Raw genomic sequence first — 24,131 nt, 5'->3', positions numbered from 1 at the left:
AATTGAGTTTTGGGTGAGACATTGGCTGGACTGCTGTGTCTAGGCTGTTGTGTCTTCCTCCTGTGGGATTAGTAAAGCATAGGCTTCTTCTGGTTTGGCCAAGGGCTGCAAGGAGTGGTAAGGCATGAGAACTCCCCCTTCTGGCCTTGCAACTCCATTTATTTTATTTTATTTTTTAAGATTTTATTTATTTATTTAACAGATAGAGACCACAAGTAGGCAAAGAGGCAGGCAGAGAGAGAGAGAGAGAGAGAGGAGGAAGCAGGCTCCCTGCTGAGCAAAGAGTCCAATGTGGGGCTCCATTCCAGGACCCTGGGATCATGACCTGAGCCGAAGGCAGAGGCTTTAACCCACTGAGCCACCCAGGCACCCCTTGCAACACCATTTAAATGAGATTTCCTTTATTCAGTTTCACAAATCAAACACAAAATGATATTTGCTCCAAAATTCATTATTTCTGAGTTGTCAGTCATGATATTAAAAAAGTTATTTCCGTTTCATCTAAATAATTTCAAACTAATTCATATCTGAAATGTGTGTTATTTCATCTTTCATATCCTTAATCTCAGCTTGGACTACTGTTAAATTAGATATTTTTTCATTTAAGAAAGCAATTTCTTTCTCTCTTTGTAGTAAGTCAGTAACCAATCTCCCAATGCGTTGCGTTAAATCATTTACCAATGGTTCCAAACGGGAAAAGTCCTTCTTTAGATTATACACCTTTGGTTTTAGATCATTTGCAAAAGTCACTGTCTTCATAACTTTAGCTCTGTCACTTTCTAAGCTTAAAAACCTATCTGTGTGCTTGTTGAAATCATTCTTTAGCTCTGAAAGTATCTTCTTAACAGAGTTAATTCTTTGTGAATTTTCAGATGCTGTCTTTCGGAGCATTGCTGTTCGGTCAATGCTACTTGAGAGAAGATCACCTATGTTTTTTACTGTATCTTTTTCAACTTTTTCAATTTTATTTTCTAATTCTTGAGCAGAATCTGTCAGTGATGTTACATCAGTTATTAATCCTGAAATACGTCGTATATCTGTTTTTACAGTTGTAATCTTGAGACCAACATCTTTTGCCATGGAAGTTGCACTTTGGTCTACTTTTGTCACATCTTGAGAAAGAGTTGTCAAATTGTTATTCAGTATATTCTGTTTTTCAATTATCCTGTCAGACCAAGTTTTCACTTCATAAATTTCCTCCTGTAGACGCTTTAGATGAGCAATTATTTGAAAAGACTTCCACTGTTCCATGATAGCTTCAGACTTCTGACACTGTAAGAAAATATAATACCATAATAATTAAATTGATTAAAAGCTTAATATATAAAATACAAGTTGAATTTTGAACTTTAGTAAGTTCAATAATAAGTTCAATTAAAGTTAATAACTTTACCATTCTTCCTGAAAGCATGGTAAAAGATGTATCAAGTGTATTACTAATAATTAAGAAGGAAAACATGAAGGAAATTTCATAAAATGTCACTAGAAAGACATTTTTTATATTATTAACTATAAGACATTTTTTATACTAGTAAAAAAGACATTTATACTATATTTTATACACTAGAAAGACTATTTTTATACTAACAGTTCTCTGTACAGTGGCAAAAGAGGCTAAACGAGAGACTGTGAGGTATTTCTTTTTGCTGGAGAAGAGAGGAGGAAGCCTCCTCTAGATAAGCTTTGGTAGATTTGTGGGGGTCAAACAAGGCAACATAATTTTTGAAACACAAGTTTGTTGGTAGCTATTTCTAGTGCTAGAATGAAAGGACCAATGCTCAAGACTCCATGTGTATATGCTTTATTGTCCTATTACTTTTAAAGATTTTATCTTTAAGTAATCTCCATACCCAATGTAGGATTTGAGCTTATAACCCAGAGATCAAGACTCGCATGCTCTACTGACTGAGTTAGCCAGGTGCCCCTGTCCTATTAATTTTATGAATAATTTTCTGGGGGTACTTATCCATGAGACCCTGAATAATTCAATTGACTAATTCTTAAGTTTCTACTATGTTAGACATACCAATTATGAGGGATAAAAAGATGAGTAGAGCTTGGGCTGTGACCTCAACTCAGTTTAGTAGTTTAGTAGAGAAGACAGGTATGTAAAAAACAAAACAATCAATAAACAAACAAACAAACAAACAAACAAAAACCTATCTTCAAAATCCTAAGATCCTGTGATTCCAAATACAGGCGATTCTCAACTTTGGTATATTTCTATGCTATATTCCTTACCATCCACCTGTAAATTGTCATTTTGGTTTAACCTGGATACAGTTTTTTTCCTGGTCCCATCCAACCCCTAGTTGATGAACATTTTGAGCCACACAACTGCCTGACAGTATTTCGTTATTTTTGCTGTTTGTGGTAATTTTTGTATGAATATGTGAGTGTGTGTGTGTGTGTGTGTGTGTGTGTGTGTGTGTGTGTGTTTAAATAGCAGTGTTAGAGAAGCTGAAAATTTTGTTATTTTTGAATATTTAAAATTTTTTGCAAGTTTTTATTTAAATGGCCATTTATTTAAATGTGGCTATTTTTCTCCTTCTAGATGTGTTCTGTCAGCATTCAGAATGATTTGATATTTATCTGTCTGTGTTCTAGGGATGAGGTAAGCATAGGGTCCCCTACTATTCTGATATCTTAATTCCTCCTTCTGAATATTTGAAATTTTATTGTATTGTGTCATCAGTTAATAAAATTAAGAGGGAAAGGGAAAAAAAAGTGTGGATTATAGTGACAATAGGGTCATACATGGGATATAATCTCATAATACCTAACTGAAAATTATAACAGGAATTATCAGGTAAAACTAATGAACTTGGATCAGAAGATTACCTGAAGCTCAGTTATGGAGGAAAAAAAATTAAAGGACGTGTGTAAAATATATTGTCAAAGCCTATGTCCAAAGACAGATACACATTGTGATTATACCGAAAGAGGAGTCCTCTTTATAATGTGTAAGTCAATCGAATGGCTTTCACACATTTTTTTTTTTTAAGATTTTATTTATTTATTTGACAGACAGATCACAAGTAGGCAGAGAGAGAGGAAGAAGCAGGCTTCCTGCTGAGCAGAGAGCCTGATGCGGGGCTCGGTCCCAGGACCCTGGGACCATGACCTGAGCCAAAGGCAGAGGCTTTAACCCACTGAGCCACTCAGGCGCCCCGACTTTCACACATTTAACATTAAACTCATTTTCTAGGAAAGCATTGTCTTATAATTTACTTACTTATTTATTTTAAAGATTTATTTATTTATTTTAGAGGTGGGAGGAGGGCAGAGGGAGAGGAAAAAAGAGTCTTAAGCAGACTCCACTGAGTGCAGAGCCGGAAGTGGGGCTTGATCCTACTTCCCTGAGATCATGACCTGAGCCAAAACCAAAAGTCAGATGGTTAACCGTGTCACCCAGGCACCTTGGAAAGCATTGTTTTAAAGTGGAGATTGTCTATAACTGTGTACTAATAATCAAAACTAACTTACTTGGATATATCAAGAGGATATAATACTAAGTGAAATAAATCAGAGAAAGACAAATACCATATGATTTCACTCATATGTGGAATTTAAGAAATTTAACAAAGAACCAAACTATTAAATATAGAGAACAAACTGGTGGTTGCAGGAGGGAAGATTGGTAGGGGGATGGGTGAAATAGGTGATGGAGATTAAGAGTACACTTACTATGATGAGCACTGAGTAATGTATAGAATTGTTGAATCATTATATTGTACAACTGAAACTAATATAACACTGTGTTAATTATACCTGAATTAAAAAAAATAAAATTTTGTTTTAAAAAACCCTAGGGAACTAACTTGATCCAACAACATTTACTGGGTATGTATGTGTTAGTATGATCAAGAACAGTCTCTGCTTTTAAGGAGTTTATAGTTTAGTCTGGGAAAGAAAATGTCAATAAATAGATAATTTGAAATAAGAAAACGAAGGCGCGCCTGGGTGGCTCAGTCAGTTAAACATCCACCTCTTGATTTTGGCTCAGGTCATGATGTCGGGGTCCCGGGACTGAGCCCTGGAGTTGGGCTCTGAGCTCAGCAGGGGAGTTTGCTTGAAGATTCTCATTCTCCTTTTCCCTTTGCCCTTCCCCCCCAAATAAATATATCTTTAAGAATAAATAAATAGGGCACCTGGGTGGCTCAGTTGGTTAAGCAACTGCCTTCGGCTCAGGTCATGATCCGAGTCCTGCATGGGGCTCCCAGCTCCACAGGGAGTCTCCTTCTTCCTCTGACCTTCTTCCCTCTCATGCTCTCTCTCACTCTCTCTTTCAAATAAATAAATAAAGTCTTAAAAAAAAAAGAATAAATAAATCAGAAAACAAGGAATTAAATATGCAGGCTGAAAGGAGTTTTACAAAATAAGATCTACAGTTTCTTCTAAAGACTTAAATGTTTTATTTCCAAAATAATTGTATATTTCAATATTTTTATGAATTACCATTATAAAATTGCATTTGCCTGGTTTACTATCTTAAAATTATCTCAAAAATTAAAAAATATCTCAAAAAAATTTCTTTTGAGATTATTTTGATAACATTAACATGGTTTTATATAATGCAAATAAAATTTATTTATAGGATATTTAGGATATATAGGATATTTATAGGATATTATTTTTATGGCGCTTAAAAAAGGAGTAAAAATATAACTGCAAAATAATGATGAGCTGAAATGGAACAGAACAGTTATCTCAAAGTAATTCCCTCTCTTAGCCCCATTATATATGTTTGATTTCAAAATGTATTTTAGGATTTTTCTTCTCAAGTTTAGGCTATATTAATTATTGGTGGGGGGAGGTGCCCCCAAATGTTTTTCAGTAGAGAAGTTAGACGACAGTTAAAATGTTATTATGGGTATGACATTGAAGAGTAACCACAGGGGTGCCTGGGTGGCTCAGTTGGTTAAGTTTCTGACTTCAGATCAGTTCAGATCATGGGTTCTGGGATCAAGCCTGACAGCTGGCTCTCCACTTAGTGGGGAGTCTGCTTATCCCTCTTCCTCTGTCTGTCCCCCAGTAGCCTGTGCTCTCTCTCTCTCTTGCTCTCAAAAAATAAATAAAATTAAAAGAAAAAAAAAGAGTAACCACAATCAGGAAGGAAATCAAGTAGTGCTTGCAAAAGCATGTTTTATTTTTAGGGGGAAGGTTTTGCAAGTGTATTTGCTGAAACAGAGACTCCAAAGGGTGAAGAAAGTAGATGGCTTATTTAATTCATTACTAGGTTATTGTTTATTAATGTATCTACTCTAGTAGAGTAAATGTAGCCTAACAGCATTACACAGTTTAGACTCCTCAGAAAGAATTTACTTTATTCTTAGAAGGATCAGATCATTAAGAAACTGTTAGTAAGACTCTGTCTTTCCCTTGGTAGGTTATAAAAGCAATTTATCATGAACTTCTATTGATCTTTACTACAATATTTATGAATATAGTGTAGGAGTAGTCTTGAAATTGTTTCACAGAATTATTATTTTTTTAAACAATTTTATTGATTTGAGAGAGAGAGAGAGAGCACAAGCAGGGTGAGGAGCAGAGGGAGAGGGAGAAGCAAGCTCCCTGCTGAGCAGGAAGCCCAACTCAGAACTTGATCCCAGGACCCTGGGATCACGACCTGGGCCAAAGGCAGACAGTTAACGACTGAGCCATCCAGACATCCCGCACAGAATTTTTTTTTTTTTTTTAATACCTAGGGCTTGTTAAACCATTTGCCTAGAATGAATAGACGTTTTGGAGAGTCCACCAATAGCTCAAAAGATTTTTACCAAATTCCTATCATATATACAGGATACTAAGCTAGATGCTCTCTGGATCTACAAGAGTAGTATGGGTCAAGGGAATGATTTCTGGGTCCACCTGGCTTTCCAAAAACTTTGCTAAAGGATCTTTGATCTTTGTAACTAAAGGATGGGGAAATTTTATTAATCTCTAAAATTAAAAACCACATAAAGCCAGAAGAGGCCTTAGAGAGTTTTTGATACAATTTCCTCATTTTACAAATTAAAAAACTGAGCCCCAAAATAAAATGCCCAAGAACACACAGTTAGTGGCAAAGCCTAGATTAGAAGAGTCTGGTCTAGGCTCTTTCTCCACTGCTTTCTAACTATTCCCTAAACATTTATTGGTTCTTTCTTATGCCCAAGGCCCAAACCATTTTAGGTCATAGTTACAACTTTTGGGTGATTTACAGTCTCATTTAAAGGCAATGTGGTAGTGGACACATTTGGCTGAATTACAGTTTTTTAATTCTCAAGATGGTTCTTTTTTTTTTTTTAAGATTTTATTTATTTATTTGAGAGGAATAGAGAGAGAGAGTGAGAGGAGAGAGGTCAGCCGGAGAAGCAGACTCCCTGGACTCCCCAGACTCCAGGGAACTGGATGTGGGACTCAATCCCAGGACTCCAGGATCACGTCCTGAGCCGAAGGCAGTTGCTTAACCAACTGAGCCACCCAGACGTCCTCTCAAGATGGTTCTATTGAGAGTGGATTTCTTGTGATTTTTCCCCCCTGGTTGAATAGTAGCAGATTGCATTGTACAGCGGGAGGTCAGTGGCCTCTGGAGCTAGACAGATTTAGCAGTGTGATTCCAGTTTCCTAACCTTGCTAAGCCTCAATTTCCTCATTTTTAAAATGGGTGTCAGGCTAGCAAAGTTGTAGTGCAAAGTAGGGATAATACAGGTCATTGTAGATACTCAATACACAGAGCTGTTACTGTGATGATGTTGAATGTAGAATTCCTAGCAATTTTCGACACGTAATAGGCTCCAATGCTAGTTCTCTCCTCCCTTGCTGTGAAAGCTGGGATGGAGCATTTTGTGTTTTATTAAATTAATAGTTCATAGCTAAACTGAAAAAAAAAAAACAGATGCTGGGTAAATTTGCAGAGCTTTTGCCAACAATGCACATAAGTATATAGAGAAATAAATCTTTTTTCATGTGCTTTTTTCATGTGAATTTGCAGTGTAATTAAAAAAATTTTTAGTATCATTATTAATGACATCATATTAAGCTTTGATTAAAATTATAGATTCATAGAAAGGTCTGTAATCAGGTTGAGATTAAAAACAATGCCATTAGCTTTGTATCAGTGTTAACCAGTTTTCTATGAAACCATAAGCTAATAAATCAACATTTTTCATTATAAAATATAAAAGTACAGTTAATCAACAAGCTTCTAATCATTAGGCAATATTTAAGGAAATATTACTATAAATATATTTTTAAACTTTGCATCCAAAAGTTAAAAAAAATCAGGTGTTTATTTTGTAAAAGTGATTTATTAATACTAAATTAAAAAAATGGGCCCAATAGTACTCTATATAAGAAATTAATTGATATAGAATTTATTATCAATTACAAAGATACAAAAATGTGTCTTAGAATATGGAAATCTTCCTTAAAGGAAAGACTAACAATGTAATTTAATATTTGATACACAGGGAAGGTTTTGAAATTTCAAGTATCTGTGTTATATAAATGAATGTAAGAAACAAAGGAAGACAGATTAGGTACATCTAAATCTCTCTACTGAGAATTTTTTTTTTAAAGATTTTATCTGGGGTGCCTGGGTGGCTCACTTGTTAAGCGGCTGCCTTTGGCTCAGGTCATGATTGCCGGGTCCTGGGATTGAGCCCCACATTGGGCTCCTTGCTCAGCTGGAAGCCTCTCCCACTCCCCCTATTTATGTCCCTTCTCTCTCTCTGGGAAATAACTGAATAAAATCTCTCTCTCTCTCTCTTTTTTAAAGATTTTATTTATTTATTTGCCACAGAGAGAGAGAGAGAGGGAGTAGAGCAGGGGGAGCAGCAGGCAGAGGCAGAAGCAGGCAGATGGTGGACTCCATCCCAGGACTCTGGAATCAAGACCCTAGCAGAAGGCAGCCATCCTCTACTGACAATTTTTCATAGGAAAACCTTGAGTAAAGGAAAATATACATATAGAGATGTACATAATATGTATATAAATATACACAATAGTTTTCTTATGAAATACTTGTAGAAGGGTAGTTTTTGTTTCCCTCTTAACAGTCACTACAGAACACAGTGGTCACCTGGTTTCCATTTACTTTCTGTAGCGATTACTATAGTATATACAATTTAATAATAATGTATCAAATCTGATGATGGGCTAAAACAAACAAACAATGAGAGATAACATCTGCCACGAGATGACAGAGGTTGAAACAACAAAATTCTAGTGAATTTTAGAATCTATTTTATTAGCATTAAAATAAAGGCAGACAAGTACAATTTTGTCAGTGCACACAGAGAGGAATTTACACACTCAGACATCAAGGAATTTAATGTTAAGATTCCAGATATTAATGATATGCTCTTTAATAGTAGCATTCTTTCAGGCTTATTTTTATGACCCATGGCTGTCTACCATAGGCCCTCCTAACCCCAAAGTAGAACTTGTTTGTAATTTGTCCATAAATGTGCAAATGTACATAATAAAACTACCTGACCTCAACTGACTGCTTTCAAGTTCTTGAAAGTGCTTAATTCCACTGACACTACATTATTAAACTGGGACTACAGTTGATTACTGGCATGAAGACACAAGTAGAAACAGTACTTCCAAATGCAGTTGACTCAGTTTTCAACACCAAGTTTGGACACTCTTGATACATCAGTTACCAATAAGTCTTATGTGCTTCCCCAACTCTGCACATTTCCAATTATCATTTTTGGAAAAATCTGACTAGATCTCCCCTTAATCACATCTCAGTATGTCCACATCTTATTCCTTATGACTCCATTATATGATTTAGAGTAAAATAAAATCATCATGTAAAACAAATTTGGTTGGGTAATTAGTCTGGGAACTCTTTAAAACAATGACATACATTTAATTACCATAGTTATCATAATTTCTTAATATGTTGCTTTTTCCTCTTTAAAAGAGGCCACAGGTGTACTGGTATTTTTTATATTGTAGGTAGAATAATTTATCTAGGGATCATGTATCTAGCAAACTCAAGACTCTGTAACACAGTTAGAACCTTTAAAAAAAAAAAAAAGGCCCAGGTATACAAAGATATTCCAAAAATCTATACTTCATACATACTTAATTCATAGGTAAAACTTTCAATAATAATATATTTACTTTTTTTAATTAAAAAATTTTTAAAGTCATCTCTATGTGCGACATGGGGCTCAAACTCATGACTGTAAGATCAAGAGTCAGGCACACCCATTTTTACTCTTCCTTAAAAATTCTTACAAGTATCTACAATACACTTTAGAACCTTAATAAAAAGTAAAAATGTTTCCCAGGCTCCACAGTTTTCAAAAAGTACATATTGATTCACAGCAAATCACCTCATGTTTTCCTTTGGTCATGTTATTTTTCATTTTAGACAAAATTCCTATGAACTTGGTGGTCTGGATCTTAGCCTGCAGTAAAGTACAAAGGAAATGCTGAACTGGTTAGGTGGGCACATTATCTACCAACCAACCTGGCAGTGACAGTGGGCCAATGGGTCACATCTTTAGGTGATAGAAACGTATAAGAAATAGACGTAAGTTTTGAAAAAAATAGCAAACTAGGGTCATTTAGTGAGAAGGGAAACACTCCTCAATAGCTTCCAGAGGTATTAATATATTTGGTTCCAATATAATAGCTGAAATTCATAATAATGTCCATTACTTATTAGAAAAACATTAAAAATGTTAAGTATATTGCTTTAAAACGATGGAGATATATTTTGGAAATATTTCGATTTACAATGCCTAAAATGAAATAAATTTTATTGCTTAAACAGATAAGCTGTCATTATGTGGATAATCATGGTGTGGATATGTCACTATTACTGGCCGTGTAATGTAGGATAAAGTGAGGCATATCAAAATAATGCAGAAGTATGGAACTAATAAATTTATGTATAACAATATGGTCATCAGAATAAATGTGGTGCATTTAAAAGTCACTGTCAATTCCTTTATTTTCTAGATTATATTCTTCTAAAGTTCCCTTTTCTCTTGTATTTGAATATACCATAAAATCATGAACTTTTCCTTTTAGAACATCCAAGTCATTTTGCATCTTTAATATGCTATTATCATACTGAATTCTTTCAAGGGTTTTCTGCATCTCCATTATTTCTGATACTGCTTTCAGCATATCATCTTCCATATTAAACATCTGAGTAGTTAAGTCTTCCATTTTTTTTTCTGTCCCGATCAGATCCTGAGAGACTCTGAGAACAGAGCGAATAGCACTCTCAATTGTTGGCAAATGTGTCTTGCATTCTTCAACTTTGGGTTCATAGCTGGAAAGTTTATTAGTCAGGTCTTCATCTCTGGCAAAGAGAGCATGCTGTTCCTCTTCAAGCTTTTCAACTGCTTTTGTATCAGAGTCAAGCTGCTCCTCTACTCGTAGAAGATCCTCTTCTTCTTGTCTTTTTACTGTTCTAATATTTCTTAGTGTGCTATCTTCCAAATCTTTAAGCCTTTCAGTGAGCAATTTTATTTCTTGTTCAGCTGAGTTAATTTGGACAGTCACTTGAGAACGTATGTGTTTTGATTCTGATTTGAAAATGTCTGTATTAATATTCATTTCTTCTAGGGTTCTTTTCCAGAAATCTGAAACATTCTGGAATTTCTCATTGAGGCTTTGCATTTTTTGGGTGAGTAATTCTTCACTATTTTGGATGTCATGCATGATACTTTGGAGGCTGGATACTTCCTGTTCAAACTGGGTCACCAAAGACATGGATGATGTTGCTTCCTGCAGGATACTTTCAGTAGACTCAAGCTGTATTTGTAACACAAAACAATTCCCAAGGCTACTTAATAACTTTTTAATTTTTTTTTTTTTAAAGAGAGAGAGAGACAGAGAGCATGAACAAGGGAGGGGAGAGGGGTAAATAGAAGAGGGAGAGAGAGAATCCACGATGGGTGTGGAGCCTAACATGGGGCTTGATCTCAGGACCCTGAGATCATGACCTGAGCCAAAATCAGGAGTGAGACACTTAACCACTGAGCCACTCAGGTGCCCCTTAATAACTTTTATATTAGGCAAATACACTTTAACAAGCACATGCCCAGTTCAAATTCTGAAGATGTCTAAAATATCCAAGTATATCAGAACCGTAATGGCAGAAACATTCATTACTTTAGCAGTTGTTTTAACCGATTTTAAAACAAATGTGACAGATGAGCACTATGGTAGAAAAACACACACCTGAATTTATAAACCTAAATATTTGTACATTTTCATGGAGGGACATTCAACAGAGAAATAATGTTAAAGAAGTCTGAAGTATATCACACTTCCTTCTTTTCTTACTCCAGTGGAAAGCAACTTAGTTGTCATTCTTATAGTTATTCAGCTTTTTTAGAAACTGTAACTGAGTTAATAAAATTTGTTAAGTTTCCTAAATTCTCTGATTCTGGAAGAGTTTCTGCCTAAAAATTTCTTGACTGACCTCTTATAGAGAAGGTACCAGAATCAGATGTTATAGATATAACAAAAGCAGAAATGAATAAAAGTCCAATCTAGTGAGGTAACTCACATCAAATAGTTACATGTGCTAAGTATCTGTAAATTGTGGTAAGCTCCTGGCATTTCCTCATATGTGTCCAGAATATGGGATGCTGTGGACTTCTTTTAGCTTATTCTCACACATAGATAACAGCTTCAGAGACTACAGGAAAGCCTAGAATGATTGTTAACTTACTAAGTGTTTGCAGCAATGTGTTGAAAGTATAATACTGTACAAAACGTGGTTCTGCCCTTAAGCAGCTTCAGAGACTACAGGAAAGCCTAGAATGATTGTTAACTTACTAAGTGTTTTCAGCAATGTGTTGAAAGTATAATACTGTACAAAACGTGGTTCCAGGGGCGCCTGGGTGGCTCAGTGGGTTACGCCGCTGCGTTCGGCTCAGGTCATGATCTCAGGGTCCTGGGATGGAGTCCCACATCGGGCTCTCTGCTTGGCAGGGAGCCTGCTTCCCTTCCTCTCTCTCTGCCTGCCTCTCTGCTTACTTGTGATCTCTCTCTGTCAAATAAATACATAAAATCTTAAAAAAAAAAAAAAAAAAACCGTGGTTCTGCCCTTAAGCAGCTTGGTTTAACTGGGGAGAAAGCCAAGTCTACATGTGTTATGACAGGGGAAGAGCTATGGAAGCACTTACGTGGGGGACCCAAACCAGACTTCAAGGATCAAGGAAAATATTCTAGAAGTATTATCTAATATCTGCTCCTAGTTACTTCTTTTCTGAATCATACTACCATGCTATAGCCAGATGAAGCTTTTAAACACTGCTATGCACATCATGGTATGACATTAGAAAACCTACAATGTTCCTTAATACTTCTAGGATACAGTCCCAAATTTACCTGTGTATGCTCTTCTTCCCTCCTTATTGCTTAGCTCACTTCTGTCTTGCCTTCAAGGCCTAGAGCAGATGCCAGCTCCTCAGGGCAGCATTCCTCCATAGCCCAAACTCCGGGAACACCTATTGTGTTGTGTATTTGATACTTGTTTGGCACTCAGCACATAAAATTAGAGAATTTCTGAGAATTCGCTCTATGTCCGACCTTGTGCTAGACACTAAATATGAAAATAGAGACATAATATAGTTCTTGACTTCACAGTTTGACAGAGGAGATAGCATTTTGGATCTTTTACATCACATATCTGGAGTCCCACTAAGAGTTACTGATTATCCTCTGTTCCATTATTAAGAACTAGGATACAGAGAGAAAGAGTGTTTGCTTTAAAGAGCAGAAAAGGAGGTAAATTAATAAACTCACAAGCTTCCTATTCCTATCATGATAGAATTATCATGAGGAGAATGGATGCTCTGAGTCTGGAGCCGAATGAGGAAAGGCTTAGAAGTGACTTTGAAATCTGACTCTTGAAGAGACTGATGTTAGTAGTCAGGTGAAGATATGAGAGCTTCTAAATTCCTTAGGAGAAGAGACTCTTGTGCCTTTCTGTAGCTCCCATATCTTAGGGAATAAAAACCATGTTTGTTGACATTTAGGAAGAATGGCCATAAATCTTCTGGGCCCACCCCAATCAAGACCTGAAGCAATTCCAGGTGATAGTTAGAAACAGTGTGTAACAGTACTGACTGAAACCTTATTTAAAAGTCATTTTTAGGGGTGCCTGACTGGCTCAGTTGATAGAGCATACAACTCTTGATCTTTGGGGCTGTAAGTCTGAGTCCCACACTGGGTATAGATATTACTTAAAAATAAAACCTTTTGGGGCACTTGGGTGGCTCAGTCGTTGAGCGTCTGCCTTTAGCTCGATCATGATCCCAGGGTCTTGGGATAGAAGCCCACATCCAGCTCCCTACTCGGTGGGAGGCCTGCTTCTTCCTCTCCCACTCCCCATGCTTGTGTTCCTTCTCTTGCTGTGTCTCTCTCTGTTAAATAAATAAATAAAATCTTAAAAATCAAATCAAGTCTTTAGGGGTGCCTGGGTGGCTCTGTCGTTGAGTGCCTGCCTTCGGCTCAGGTTGTGGTCCCAGGGTCCTAGGATCCAGCCCTGCATCGGGCTCCCTGCTCAGTGGAGAGCCTGCTTCTCCCTCTCCCGCTCCCCCTGCTTGTGTTCCCTCTTTCACTGTCTCTCTCTCTCTGTCAAATAAATAAATAAAATGTAAAAAAAAAAAGACTTTAAAAAATTATCTTTAATGTACACATGTAGCTATTATAAAAGATCCTTTAAAAATCAGTATTTGTACATCAGAAATACTGTTAAGTTTAGTTGTCTTATTGTCAGCCTTTTGAAGACAAGTTTATCTTCATCTATGGTAATTTCCTGTTTAGGGTGTTCACCAGAGCATCACTGTACATCTGGAGGCAATATACCCAAGCAGACCCCAAATACAAGACCAACTTTCCAGAATAGTAAAGGTCTCAATTGAATCTGAAAATATACAGTGACTAGTATGTTATAATAATTTGCATTTATGGACTGACAATATAACCTAACAGTTTTTTTCATTTTTTAAAAGAGCTTAATACCTTAAATTTACTACTATTTAAAGTTTTTGAAGTTTGCATATATATTATATCACATCTGATCCTTTTAAAAATCTTGTTTTTCTCACTTAATAAATGATGAAAAGAGGCTAAGAGAAGTTAAAGTGATTTTTTCCAAGGTTACACAATTGTCATGAGAGTCCCCATCTAGTTGTTTTCCCCTCCTACTGATTATGCTGACCTTTAGGCCCAGCTTTGAGAAAGGGCAGCTATTGTCGAATTACTCCCAGGGAAGCCTGGGAGAGAAAGAGCTTTGCAAAGACTGAATATTTCTTGGATGATGATATTTTAAAAATCTGCCTTAAAAGGCATTTTAATTGCTACCATTTTTTTTTAAATGGCAATGTCTGTTTTTTTTTTTTTTTAAAGATTTTATTTATTTATTTGACAGAGATCACAAGTAGGCAGAGAGAGAGAGAGAGAGAGGAGGAAGCAGGCTCCCTGCTGAGCAGAGAGCCTGATGTGGGGCTCGATCCCAGGACCCTGGGATCATGACCTGAGCCGAAGGCAGAGGCTTAACCCACTGAGCCACCCAGGTGCCCCTGCTACCAAATTTTTCATTTCAATTTTTCATTTCTTCAAAATTTGTTTTCAATAGCTTTCAAGTATACGGAGTTTCTGTCTCCTGGGATTTATTTTTCTATAACTGTTCCCTCTGATTAGAGGAGCCCTTAACAAGTATAACCAGATTCCGACTTCAGCCTTCTGTCAAAATACCCACTTTTGCAGCAGTATGTAGCTTCTTCCCGAGGCCGATGGGCTCACCCTCTGTGGAATCCCCTGGCACGTGTGAGTGATGCATAATCTTCATCTATGGCTTTTCTGGGGGACGGATTATATGCTAATTCTATGCATGAAGCCACAGGAACTCAGACCCTCTATTTCATTTTTCTGTTTTTTTTGGTAAATCCTTGCTCACCTTGGTGCCAAGTACAAGTCCTGTCTACCTTATGACACAAGTAAAGATTTAGTGAATGAATAAAAGAACAAAGAAGGCATGTTTCCCAACGATAGCTTGGTTCCTGGTAGCCAAACAAGTCCCGCATGATGCAGTATTGATTGCAGTTGACCTCTCCTGAGAAGCATGGTAGTTAAAATTTTTTAATGTCTCACATTTCTAAGAATTTCGGTAACAATGCATTTGCATTTGTAGCTTGAAGAAACACAACATACACATGGATTTTAATTTTCTTTTGGCTACAGGGCCAATATTTATTTTTAGATCAGTCACTCTGATATGCAGATGTATACAAATTTTCAAACTAGAAAGTAGAGAAAAAAAAAACCCTGATGGACCTTTGCCCAGCAAGCGCTGTTGCTATTTTAATTTTATACCTAAAGACCAATCATATTTTCAGTGCTCTAGACATTTGATATTCAAATAGAAAATTGGGGCCACATCAATATAAATAGTAACATTTATATTAAAAAAAACCAACACTGTCTTTTCAAAATAATCTGAGTCTAAATTGGACTGAAGGGAGAAATGTACAAAAACCAGTGAGAGTTAAAACAGTAATGGTCTAAAAGGCAGGAAAAAGGAAGTATGGAGTACAAGGGTGGTAGCAGGGAAGAAAAACGGGGAATCTATGCAAGTAAGCCAATTAGTAAGTAATTTACCTTTTCTGAAATTAAACTGATTTTACTTTGAAGTCCTTGGAACTTGTTGGTTTCTATTTTCAGTAACTGGTATTGGCTTTCCACCTTTGCAAACTTTTCAGACTGATGAAATACAAACCTAGAAAAAAAAAAAAAGAAAACACTACCCCCTAATTCATATCCATTTAAGTTTGAATTTTAAAGAAACATTTTATACTTCTGGCAAGGACACCATAAATTCTGGTATGAGTAGTGACAGCTTTTAGTAGTTTATTTCAACAAATTAATAAAAGGTGAAACTCTATCCTGTTCAAGTCCTAGTGAGATGGTAGTGATAGCTGTCTGTGTAAGAAATGTTTTGGAGGGAGAAATGATGAATTACCTCGAACAAGATATGGGATCGCTACTATTTTTCTCAAGGTCATATTTGGGCAATATCTAGAAAATAAATTTATTCATACTGAAATGTAGAAGTAAGAGTTACCTATATAAAAATATTTTAAATTAAAATGTAGGAGAGAAATAAAGTCTTGGAGTGGAACAGAAAGATGATGACTAGTAGTTGAAAAATAACAAGTCAAAACTATGAAAACAGGGGGGCGCCTGGGTGGCTCAGTGGGTTAAAGCCTCTGCCTTCAGCTCGGGTCATGATCTCAGGGTCCTGGGATCGAGTCCCGCATCGGGCTCTCTGCTCAGCGGGGAGCCTGCTTCCTCCTCTCTATCTCTCTGTCGTCTGCCTCTCTGCCTACTTGTGATCTCTCTTTTTTTTTTTTTTTTAAAGATTTTATTTATTTATTTGACAGAGAGAGATCACAAGTAGATGGAGAGGCAGGTAGAGAGAAGCAGGCTCCCCGCTGAGCAGAGCCCGATGCAGGACTCAATCCCAGGACCCTGAGATCATGACCTGAGCCGAAGGCAGCGGCTTAACCCACTGAGCCACCCAGGCGCCCCTTGTGATCTCTCTCTTAAAAAAAAAAAAACAACAAAACTATGAGAACGGGAGTCATTGTCAAAGTGGCAACAGAACATATATGCAACGCAGGGTGTATAACAATTGGTTATACCCAATATACGAGTCATAAAGGTATACTTTAGATGCCACTCTAAAATTGGAGTGTATTCTTCATCTGGTAAGTAGTAAAGGTTGAAGAAGCATAAAAAAGTTATCCCAATCTTAAAAACAATAAATAGACTTTTGGGGTCACATGGGTTACTCAATTGTTAAGGGTCTGCCTTTGGCTCAGGTCATCATCCCAGGGTCTTGGGATCAAATCCCACATCGGGATCCCTGCTCAGTGAGGACCCTGCTTCTCCCTTTGCCCCTCTCACTGTTGCTCATGAATAAGTAAATAAAATCTTTTTAAAAAAATAAACAGACTTTTGTTTATAGACTTTTATATATAGGACTCGAAATAAGCAAATGTCAAAGAAATGCTTTGGAGCTAATACCATTTTGGTTCATCTACTTTTGACTCAATTCTTTGGGCTCAGAAAAAGCAGGAGTTAAAATTCTTTGTGTATTTATTGAGTCATCAAAAAGTGGTGGGGCAGAGCCCTATGAAGAGAGGGCTTAAATCATAGTACATAGACCAGTGGTTCAAAAGCTTTGCTACATATTGGAGTCACTTGTCTGCTTTTAAAAAGTCTAATGCCTGGGTCCCACCCACAGAAATTCTGACTTATGTATGTGATTTGGATATTGGAAATCTTAAAAGCTCTCCAGATTGAGTACTCAGTCAAGCTGGCAAGCACTAATTGATAGTGTTTTATGACACTGATTTCCATTGAGAGACAAACATTTAATGATTGAAAAAGGAAAGATGAAAGACTTCTAAACTTTGTGTATTATTCCAAAGGTGATGATGCTTCAAATTTGTAAGTGTTATTAGGCTAACTTGCTATAAAACTGTCCAAAACTAAAATGGACTTTTTGCCTTTTGAACAATGTTTATAATATTGGATAAAATAAATATATTTTTAAAAATAGTTCATTTATTTATTTGACAGATCACAAGTAGGCAGAGGCAGACAGGGGCGGGGGGTGGGAAGGAAGCTCCCTGTTGAGCAGAGAGCCCGATGCGGGATTTGATCCCAGGACCCTGAGATCACAACCTGAGCTGAAGACAGAGGCTTAACCCAAGGAGCCACTCAGGCACCCCCAAATAAGTACTTTTTAAAAAAAATTATTTATTTTAGAGAGATAGAGAGAGAGCCTGGGTAGTGGGGGAGGGGAGAGGAACAAAGAGGGAGAGGGACAAGCAGACTTAAATAGCTGAGCATGGAGCCCAACATAGGGCTCAATCTCACGACCCTGAGATATCAACCTGAGCCAAAATCAAGAATCAGATGCTTAATCGACTGAGCCACCCAGGCACCCCATAAAATAAGTTTCTTCTAATGATGGCCAGTGTCTGTTCTATGAGATAATAGCCAATTAAGTAAGCACAGGTTACATAACTAGCATAGACTGACTTTTCTCTTCTGTGTGAATGTAACTTTTAAATAACCTTCCTGGTTATTAGGAAATGCCATTATTCTAATTTTCAAAGATGAAAGTGTAAACTTAATTTTTTTTATATTGGCTGTTTCATTCTTGGATTTTAAGAGATTCTTTTTAGAATATAGGCTTATTTGAAATTATCACACAGAGACCAAGGATGGAGAACACCTTAACGAAATAAGTTTAATTTCAGAGACTAGTTTTATCACTCATTACTCCAGTGTTACCTCAGGGATTTATCCTGTAGATCAGAATGTTTATTCAGAATAAAACTGTATTAGTATAAGAGACTTTTTGTGAAGGTTGATCCACTACTACAACACATTATAGCACTTTCCATTTTATTAAGTATTTTAGTATCTATTTCTGGATTTCTCTTCAAAATTCTAATATTAAGCACAACCTTGAAGAAAACTATGTCATGCTAGTGCAGATGTCATCTCTGATAATTTGTAGGTTTTTTTCATGGTTAGCTTCTCAACAACAAAAAAAAGATTTATCGTTACTACATATGAAAAATAATGCATATAAGAAAAAACAAGCATAGAGGTGCCAGGGTGGCTTAGTTGATTAAGCATCTGCCTTTGGCTCAGGTCATGATCCCAGGATCCTGAGATCTTTGGGCTCTCTGCTCAGTGGGGAGCCTGCTTCTCCCCTTCTCTCTCCCTCTGCCTTCTTCTCTCTTTACCTGCGGCTCTGCCTGCTTTAAAAAAATAAAAAGCATAAAGTTGACTCTGGGCTAGTAATGAGGAAATGAAAAGTGGTTTGTACGTGCGAAGTTAAAATACTTTCATTTTATTTATCACTTAGATGTGCCAAGCAGTATTCTGAAATGATCTGTAAAAACTAACTCATTTAACATTAAGGAAGAGGATGATTTTCTAGAAGTCAATGTTGACAGAAGGTAACTTCAATCCTGAAAGACTAAATTTTTGAAACTGGCATCCAGGTTAGTGTCCAATGTGCTTTGTTTCCTTTTTATGAATCAGAGGTATACAAATATACATTAAAAAAAAAAGATTTATTTGTCCCCCTGCTTGTCCTGCACAAGCAGGAGGAACAGCAGGCAGAGGGGGAAGCAAGCTCCCTCCTGAGCAAGGAGCCCGATATGGGACTCAATCCTAGGACCTTGGGATCATGACCTGAGCCGAAGGCAGACGCTTAACCGACTGAGCCACCCAAGCGTCCTAACATTTTTTTTAAAAGTAGGCTCCACATGAGTATGGAGCCCAACATGAAGCTTAAACTCACAACTGTGAAATTGAGACTTGAGCTGAGATTAAAAGTCAGATGTAAGATACCTTGGTGGCTTGCTCAGTCGGGTAAGCATCTGTCTTTGGCCCAGGCATGATCTGGGAGTCCTGGGATAGAGTCCTGCATCAGGCTCCTTGCACATTAGGGAGCCTGCTTCTCCCTCTGCCTGCAGATCCCCCTGCATGTGCGCTTTCTGTCTCTCTCTCTGACAAATAAACAAAACAAAACAAAACAAAGTCAGATGCTTAACCAGAGGCATATTCTAATAGAAGTTCAAGGCCCCCTTATTCCCTTTCTCAATTTAGATGAGGGAGATGGGTCTGCTAAGAGCTATAGTTTCTTTAGAAAAGGACTAGAAATAGTTCCGGACTAGGGATTTTTATTTCTAAGGTTTTGGCCTCTTAGGTTAGTATCAGAGGAGGTAGCATATCATACTGCATAAGAGTATAGAACTAAGCAACTTTGGCTCTGCCATTTACTAGCTGTATAATCAACTTGGGCAAGTTATTTATCTTTGCTGTAGTTTCTTCATCTGTAAAGTGGAAATCATAATACTTCACAGGGTTGTGGTGGAGATTAAATAAGTTCAAATTTATGCAGTCAGGGTATCACACATCAGTTACTCTTTTTAAGTACCTTGGCTATTTCTTTCAGACTGCTTTGTGCGGCTGCTTTTCCATCCCTCTGACAAATCTATAGTGGTATAAAGGATCAGGTTCTCCTCCTGCTTACACCTGATGCCCCAGGCCTGTCCACCTTTGAAAAAGTGTTGGGTTTAAAGCAAATCAAAGATGGAATGTACAGATTAGGCCACTTACAGGAAGAGAACTCTCTTACCCTATTTTGGGACTGCTTCTCATTATCACATGGGAAAAGGATAAAGGAGAAAGGACCCCAGGTTAACTGATTAGTTCAGTGTGGGCCTTACAAGAGGAATCTTTGACTCCTTTGGAATCCATTGCAGTCTATAGACACCTTATACTGATTCAGAGTCTGTAGGACAAAACAGTGTTCATTTCCTTAGGGTGTTTCCTCTCCACAGCTTCTTTAGTAATCTTAGATGGTGGCAGATAGTTGATTGAGGACTTAACAGGATTTCCGATTGTTTCAACTTAATAATGAAAAAGAGGCAAATAAACAAAGGAAGCTGTCATTACGGATCTTCTGCAAGAAAGAAGTTCCAGGGCCATCTGTACCCATTCAGCGATGTTTCATACTACAGCTTCATTTCCAGGCACAATACTGAGTGTCCAGGAAAGTAATGACCATATTCCATTTAAAATCAGGGCATTTAGGGGCACCTGGTGGGTCAGTTGGTTAAGCATCTACCGTCAGCTCAGCTCATGATCCCTGGTTCTGGGATCCAGCCTGCATCAGGATCCCTACTTAGCAGGGAGTCTGCTTCTCCCTTTCCTTCTGTGTGCTTGCTCTCTTTCGCTCATTCTCAAATAAACAAATAAGTAAATAAATCTTTTAAAAAAATCAGAGCATTTTAAAGCATAACCCTTTCAGATAAAACTTCACTTACCAAAAAAAAAAAAAAAAAAAAGGCAAGAAAAGATGAAAAATGAGGTTAGTGAAAAGCTTTCGATATAACTTGTGTCTTGACTATAAGCACTAACAGTAAATTCCTGCACTAAAGTGTCTGCTTTTGGAGGTTTTCCTTTATATATTTCTTTTTTTAAAGAGATGGAAGGGTTTGGGGGAGAGGGGCAGAAGGAGAGGAAAACAGAGAGAATCTTAAGCAGACTCCATGCCCATCTTGGGGCATGATCCCACAACCCTGAGATCATGACATAAGCTGAAATCGAGAATTGGACACTTAACTGACTGAACCACCCAGGTGCCCCTATGGATTTATATTAGTGTTTTCCCAGAACATAGACTAAAGTACTGAAAAGCTGAACATTCTGTGATGTAATTTATCTCATATGAATATGAATCTTTGGATAATCAAGATTTAATAAATAACTAAAACCAGTTGTATTAGGTTCCAGAGAGAAGCAACATATACAGATGATCCCAAGCTTGTAATGGTTTGACTTAGATTTTTTGACTTTACGATGGTATGTGATATGCACTCAGTAGAAAATGTACTTTGAATTTTGACCATTTCCTGGAGTAGCAGTGAGACCCTGATCCTCTCCTTGCTTGGATTCTTTCCCCTGATTCTAGGCAGTGCTTGCAGCAGGAGCTCCCCGTGAGCCACGTGACCATGATTCACTTACAACCAATCTGTACCCATACAAGCATTCTTTTTTTTTTTTAACTTTAGGTACAGTATTCAGTAAACTACATAAGATATTCAGTACTTTCTTGTAAAAATAAGCTTGTGAGATGATTTTGCTCAAATGTCTACTAATGTGAAGTGTCCTGAACATATTTAAGATAGGTTAGGCTTAGCTATGATGTCTGGTAGATAAGGTATATTAAATGCATTTTTGATTTATATTTTCAGCTTACAATGGGTTTACTGAGAAGGAAGTCCATCCTAATTCAAGAAAGATCTGTATCTTTTAGACTACTAGCCCTATTACAGAATGATTTTCTCAGTATAAAAGGGTTTTTATTTACCTAAAGAAGGTTATGCATTTTAAGACATAAGAGCAATTTACAAAATTAAAAAGGGTAAATTTAGTCTTTTAAGATCAAAAATAAAAATATTATATAAACAAAATGCCATATTACTAAGATAAGCATCTTTTTAAAAAAAGAGAACATGTATTTATTTATTTAAAAAAATTTTTTAAAAATTTATTTGACAAGTAGGCAGAGAGGCAGGCAGAGAGAGAGGAGGAAGCAGGCTCCCTACTGAGCAGAGAGCCCGACCCAGGGCTCAATCCCAGGACCCTCGGATCATAACCTGAGCCGAACGCAGAGGCTTTAACCCACTGAGCCACCCAGGCGCCCAGTATTTATTTATTTTTAAAAGATTTTATTTATTTATTTGACAGAGGAACACAGGCAGAGCAGCAGGCAGATGGAGAAGAAGCAGGCTCCCCACTGAGCAGGGAGCCTAATATGCAGTGGAATCCCAGGACCTGGGATCATGACCTCAGCCAAAGCCAAACAGCCAAACGCCTAACCAACTGAGCCACCCCAGCACCCCTTGAAGAGACATCCACTCTATAACATCCACTTTATTGTAACAGATGTTTTATCAATTACCACTCAGGATGAGTCACCAGTACAGTATAACTCAAAATTTACCACAATCAAAAACAGTCTGGACTAAAGGAAGTCCAGGGGCCCTCCTAGAATTCGATTACTCTTGAAGACAAATAACTATCTTCTAAATACTTTAAAAATCGGGGGAAAGTGGAGGGAAATTCTAATTTAAGGCATCAGTCTGGTTATTTTTATTTATTTGAGAGACACCAGAGAGAGCGCCCCCCAGCGAGAGCATGACCTGGGCAATGGGGCAGGGGCAGAGAGACAGGCAGGCAAGGGCCCACTCGGGCCTCCAGCCCAGAACCTCAGGATGATGACCTGAGCCAAAGGAGGCTGTACCACCCAGGAGCCCCTTACGGTTATTTCCAACACTCATTTTTTTCTGTAACAACAATGTATCGCTATTTACTTGGTTTAAAAACTACAGATGTTCAGTTTTAGGTGAACACAAATGCTACAGTCTTGTCATTTTACAGTGCTAAAATTCAATCTGTAACTTCGGAATACACTTGAAATTCATAACACACGAACAATGATGGCAAGACGAGAAATCCTCCAAACTCTGATAATTGTCATTAACGTTTGTTGCCCGAGAGCATACTGAATTCTTTAAAGACTGCGAACGTTGCCATTAGACATTTATGGGGTGAGGGTGGGGCAACTGAGTCCAAGGCAAATGAGGAGCGGACAGGAAATGGTGGGTTACAAAACCCGAGAAGCTTCCGACGTGTAGTAGGCACTTTATAAAGTTTGAGCAAATCCGCATCCCTTTAGAATGGCTGACTCATTCACAGACCTTAGTCTCAACTCCAGTTAAGCGACTGAATCACATCAATAAAAGGAAAAATGAGTTTCAAGAAACGAGCGAAAAGGAAAAAAAAAAAGGATGCGCTGTCCCTTTTCTGGGGTCGAGGCAGAGGAACAAAAGCCGCAGGACAGGGGTTGGGAGGTTAGCGGGATACTGAGCCGGGCGAGGCCCCGAGAAGAACGGGGCGACCGCGGGAGGCCGGACACAGGGCTCGGGCGGCCTCGCGTCCACTTACCAGGCCAGGCCCAGGCACGTCCCCAGCGACAGTAGGCTCACGCCGGTCCGGGGATCCACCCAGCCCTCGCCTCCACCGCCCCGGGCCTCGGTGCTCTTCCCGCCCTCGCTCCGCTTCCCCGGCTCGGACGGGGCTCCCTTGGGCCCCGACTTCTTCCGGCTTTTCACCTCCGACATGTCTGAGGACGTGACAAGCCTAGGGTAGCTTCTTCACCCTGGTGGGTCGGGACGTGGCCGCCTCAGCCTCTGCGGGACGCCTCCGCGGTAGCCGCGCCCCCTTCTGGACTAGGCGCCGCCCACAAACTTGCCCCACTCCTGTCCCGGCCGTTCCCACTGCTTCACCGCGTACCTCAATCGCCCACCCTCTAGTTCCTTCAGCAGAGGAACCTGACGAGCCTCCTTCCCCTTTCCATTAATGCCGCAAACCTGATGAAATCGTGCCTTCCAGGAGCGCGCGGCGCTGGGAGGCGTAGAGCGCGCCACGTGGAGCGCGCCGCCGCCTAGGTCCCCGGTCCTCGTAAGGAGGCGCGCCCCCGTGGCTTAGCCACG

The 24,131-nt window shown here is 38.2% G+C and overlaps 1 protein-coding gene across 2 annotated transcripts; it reads right to left on the bottom strand.

Annotated features, from left to right (window-relative positions):
• Positions 1-384: 384 nt before the first annotated feature.
• On the bottom strand, positions 385-24,104 carry IKBIP (IKBKB interacting protein). 2 transcript variants are annotated; one of them, XM_032346687.1, is made up of 3 exons: positions 23,584-24,104; positions 15,637-15,754; positions 385-1,272 (listed from the first exon to the last, which is right to left on the bottom strand). In XM_032346687.1, exons 1-3 carry the CDS (start codon positions 23,757-23,759, stop codon positions 517-519), a joined length of 1,050 nt encoding a protein of 349 aa, XP_032202578.1. In that variant the 5' UTR covers positions 23,760-24,104; the 3' UTR covers positions 385-516. The 2 variants fall into 2 exon arrangements, with proteins under 2 accessions (XP_032202578.1, XP_032202577.1); XM_032346686.1 differs by lacking the exon at positions 385-1,272 and adding an exon at positions 9,753-10,773.
• Positions 24,105-24,131: the final 27 nt, after the last annotated feature.

Source organism: Mustela erminea, chromosome 6, assembly GCF_009829155.1.
Source record: "Mustela erminea isolate mMusErm1 chromosome 6, mMusErm1.Pri, whole genome shotgun sequence".
Lineage (NCBI taxonomy): Eukaryota > Metazoa > Chordata > Mammalia > Carnivora > Mustelidae > Mustela > Mustela erminea.
This window is presented reverse-complemented; position numbering and strand designations above follow the sequence as displayed.

Excerpts from the sequence above, each read along its gene's own strand:
- IKBIP (XM_032346686.1), bottom strand. The coding sequence starts at position 23,759 with ATGTCGGAGGTGAAAAGCCGGAAGAAGTCGGGGCCCAAGGGAGCCCCG. Across the intron at positions 15,755-23,583 it reads ACGTGCCTGGGCCTGGCCTG|GTTTGTATTTCATCAGTCTG; the intron begins GTAAGTGGACGC and ends TTTTTTTTCTAG. Across the intron at positions 10,774-15,636 it reads TCAGTTTAATTTCAGAAAAG|CTTGAGTCTACTGAAAGTAT; the intron begins GTAAATTACTTA and ends TTACAAATACAG.